Source organism: Triticum dicoccoides, chromosome 7B, assembly GCF_002162155.2.
Source record: "Triticum dicoccoides isolate Atlit2015 ecotype Zavitan chromosome 7B, WEW_v2.0, whole genome shotgun sequence".
Taxonomy (NCBI): domain Eukaryota; kingdom Viridiplantae; phylum Streptophyta; class Magnoliopsida; order Poales; family Poaceae; genus Triticum; species Triticum dicoccoides.
Window position 1 is genome coordinate 600245804 of NC_041393.1, and position 4389 is coordinate 600250192.

At 47.8% G+C, this 4389-nt stretch overlaps 1 protein-coding gene across 1 annotated transcript; it reads right to left on the reverse strand.

The window, feature by feature from the left end:
- Window positions 1-1110: 1110 nt before the first annotated feature.
- LOC119341431 lies at window positions 1111-3110 on the reverse strand. The gene is made up of 4 exons (XM_037613303.1): window positions 2547-3110; window positions 2042-2170; window positions 1582-1713; window positions 1111-1483 (listed from the first exon to the last, which is right to left on the reverse strand). Exons 1-4 carry the CDS (start codon window positions 2964-2966, stop codon window positions 1370-1372), a joined length of 795 nt encoding a protein of 264 aa, XP_037469200.1. The 5' UTR covers window positions 2967-3110; the 3' UTR covers window positions 1111-1369.
- Between the last annotated feature and the right edge of the window lie 1279 nt (window positions 3111-4389).

Below are 4389 nucleotides of genomic sequence, written 5' to 3' on the forward strand. Positions count from 1 at the left end.
GTCTCTCCATCTAAAAGCAACATGAATGCATTTAAGGCATCAATGAGAATTGGTGTTTATCCAAAAACATCTCATTATAGCCAAATCATATCAACACTAAATTATTGGTGATGTCCACAAAAGTTTCACTAATTAACACACACTAAGCAAAGTTAACCCTAAACAGTTACTAACCCTAACCCCCAATCTTTCTACTCAACAAGCAAATATTCCTACTACACACCATGCATATCACTATATTATCAAAGTTAACCAAGCCATCCACACTAACATAAGGGAGAAAACATGAACTAGGGTTCCACCAACATGTAAAAAATGCAACCAAAATAACAAGATTTAACCAAAAAAATTGGGTGATTTGAGGGAGATTACCACAAGCAACAAAGTGATGGAAAGATCCACCTAAGGGAAGCACCGACAGAGAGTGGGGGGGGAGGGGGGCAACAACACTTCTTCAAGCTCGGGCTGGAATGGGGAAAGTGTGTGGGGTGGGACCCACACACTCTCCCGGTGGGGTTATCCATTTACAAGGGCCAGACGCCACGGTTCCTGGCGTCTGGCCCCTTTGCCACGTCAGCAGGTCAACGAGTTGGTGGGTCGTGCGGGCCAGGGGCCAGACGCCAGGGTCCTTGGCGTCTGTTTTGCAACCCAAACGCCAGGAATGTTGGCATCACCTAAAAAGGTCAGAATCGAATTTTTTTTTTCCAAAACGAGGTCAACTCGGGATTTTCTTTGCCACATAGGTCAGAACAGTAATTTTGTCCCAGTCTACTAGAGTTCAGCATTACCAGAGACAGCTACTTGATCTCGTGGACAAAGGTGTGATCCCTTGCCATCATATCTTCAGAAAATGCCCCCCTCGACAAGCTGCAGATGTAACTAAAGGTACTTAAATCCAATCTAATTTGGCTAAAACTCAATGATAGAAAAAAACACTAGGCAACAGCAGAACACCTAGACTTATGTGCACTTAAGCCTTGAAATACAGTAGAGCAGAACACCTTAGTTTGATTTTTCTATACCTTGAAACACAGTAGAGCTTTTCAATGGCGTAATCCTCCAAGGCCAGTCGCTCGAGTGCAGGGATAAACATACATGACTCAACTGCCATTATGTTGCAAGCCTCTCCGAGTTACAGCAACCGGAAGATATAAATCACAAATAGTCTGTCTCCATGCAGCAGTACCACTAGTTGTTTTCTCCACCGCATGAAAGCTTGTTGCCAATAATATAAATAACACAACACTTGTCTGCCACATACTCTGTTTTCTATACATAGTATCAACGGTTAAGCACCTCAAAAACTTGCTCCAAGATTTAACCTGAGACACGCATCGCGCCGCGTGCACATGTAATGAAAAATCTCTATCTATATGACTTTAATCTCCTTGAGCCAAGCTGTGTGGAGTGGGCATGGATCTGGCTTTCCTTCCGTGAGGGCCTTTTCGGTGAGCGAGTAGAACCAACCGTTCCTCCACTTGAACTGTTACATCGAAATGCTCACATGTTACTAATTTTCCAGAAAAAAGCTACTACAGGTGAGCGGGTTCCATTGCATAGATTGGCAGTGGTAGGGCTTGCCTCTTTCACAGTGGTCGGATAGTGCGCCACCGCTCTGGAGTAGGCGCAGAGCCTCTCTTCCATGCCCTCGTCGAAAGAAAGCCCCCGCTCTGCAGCCGCGACAGATGCTAATTCAAATATGAGGCTGGATACCTGCAAAAGGAAAAGAAAGGAACACAAAACTGATCTTCTGTTGGAAGAGTGACTGTTGTTTGTTCTTGGACAATATATATTGTTAAGCTCAATCGTGGAGCATTATGAAAGAAAATGCTGAAGTAAACCTATTGACATGATGATTGTATTGCTGAATGCGATGTCTTATTATTGTGGTGAGCACGAAGGGCAAATAACTATATTATCGACAAGTCAACAATGTATATAGTCCTACTTTATTTACTTTTCGGCATTTGATCTAGTGGAAGAAAATAGCTCGGAACTCAAACAGCTCCAAGACATTCAAGAGAGACCTTGAGCAAATTACCTCAGAACGGTATTCTTTTTCGACCGCACCAACTGTAGCCCCAGGATGACGAGCTCCAACGAGCATGAAAGCTGAAATCCAAATCAGCTTCTCTAGCATTTGCTTCTCAAAGGCTCCCTTCTCAAGCACCTGAGGATTTTGACAAATGAGAATTGTAGTATCTTCAGATATGGCCCCAAGTCAATCTTCTGGACAAGATTCCAAAGCACAATGAATTGATCGGGATGCATCTTCCAGTTCATCCACTTCACATCAAGCAGAGCCAGACTAATCGTCAATTTCTGTTTTGCAGCAGAAACCTTTTCCCCATCGGATGATAGGAAAGCTTCCTCTGCTTTTATCAATCTTGTTTTGTTGGTGTACCATTTGTGCGCAGCAAACACAAACAGCAGAAGAGGTCCGCAGCCCCCAAGTCTATCCACGAGCACACTGACCCAGAGAGCTGTGAAGCATTCTACACTGACCAACTGCACGATCACTGAGTCGATATGGGTAATGAAATCACCTTGCAGGTGAGCCCGCCGTTCTGGAGGCGGGCGGCGACAGCGGGGGCCCAGGCGCCGAAGGCGGCGGTGAGGCCCTGGGGGTTGGCGTCGGTGATGCCGTCGACGGGGGGCTCGCCGAGCCTGGACACCGCGAAGTAGGCGAGCACCTGGTTGGCGCCCGCCAGGCCCTTGCTCTCCAGCCACGGCTCCAGCATCCCGTTCTGGAAGAAGACGAGGTCGCGCCACCGGGACCTGGGGGTGGCGTCGAGCACGGCGTCAAGGTCGTCGTTGCGGGTGGAGACTAGGATGGGCCCGGCCGGCGCGGCGGGCGGGAGCGCCTCGCCACGGCGGAGGAGTAGGTCGCCGCCGGCGGGCGGGCCCATGGAGAGCAGCGCCTGGCCCACGCGACCGCCGCCCACCACCACCACGGGCTGCACCATCGCCCTGAGCGACCCTGGCCCTGCCCCTGGAGGAGGAGGATTGGAGGCTGCGGCGGAGGGGAGTGGCGCCGGCGGGGACGGTGGCTTGGAGGCCCATTAGTTCCGTTCCGGCAGACTGGACGGGGCGGTGGGCCACGTAGATGATAAGGCGAGACAGTCCAGCCCGTACGTGGACTATGTATTTCCGTCCTTTTGTTTTCTCATCAATAAAAAAGTGTGCCGAAATGATTGCGGTAGTCGCCTCTTCTCGGTCGTGTCCGTAGGATTGCCTCTACCGGCTTGTTGATGTGAAGTCGAAACTACTATGGCGGGACCCGGTAGTGTACGATGAGGAGCAGCATGTGGTTTCTTCGGTGATTTTCTGTAGCGCTAGCCCTGCCTAGTTCTCCTTGGTAGTTCCTTGTTGGAGTCAGAGCTGCGCTATCTTGTCGCAGGTGGCCAAGTCCTGCCATGGTTCTTCATTTAGCCACACACGACCTCTGCAATGTAATGCCATGCAATCATGTGTAGCCGATCATGCTCAAAGGAGAGAAGAGAAGAGAGCAGAGATGAATGCATCTAGCTGCATTGCAATGTACTGCACCCATGTCGTTCGAAAAAGAAAACAATCATGACTATGGGCATTTGCCTTTTTTTCTTTCAGAAATCTTGCAATAATTAAGAAGCAAAGAGTTGCTCGGTTTATTAGGAAAAAAATCAAGCGAAAACCAGATCAAACATAAGGTACCACCACTTCAAAGATGGATCGCCGACACAATGCACAGGCGTCACCGTATCATCATTCCTCCATTAGTGGCATCATGCATCGCCATCTTGATTCATAGATGTTTTGGTACGTTCTCACATGTTTAGATTTCGGTATGAGCTTCATACTATTAATGCCATGTTCATGATTTATTTATGGATTGAATCAATCAAAAAATACCCGGCAATCCAAAACCTTATTTTTGTAGGTATTTTTTTGAATCGAGGCTTTGTTGATACATTGAAACGGGCCCGTTTATGAGTCCACATTTTAAGTGTTGGTAGACCAAGACTACCTTGTGGCTCATAACGGTGAATGTGTTCTAAGTCATTTGTGGCACTCCTGATTGCTCCTCAACAGGACAAAAGTTTCTAGGGAGGCCACAACTCTCTTTGTTGGAGCCATTTTAAGTGTGATCGGAGACAAGTTTGCTGAAGCATATCTGCATATGCGGGTTGCCAAGTACTTGTGGGATGCGCTCGAAGCCAAGTTCAACACAACCGATGCTGAAAGCGAGCTGTATACTATGGAGCAGTTCCATGATGACATGATGGTTGATAGCCGTTCTAAGTACGGTGTGATGTTTGCGCAACAGGTGCACATATAAAGTCTAAAATAAAACTAAAAATAAACTTCAGCTGGTCGCCAGCTGAGTTGCTCGTGAAGAGCGACGAGAGA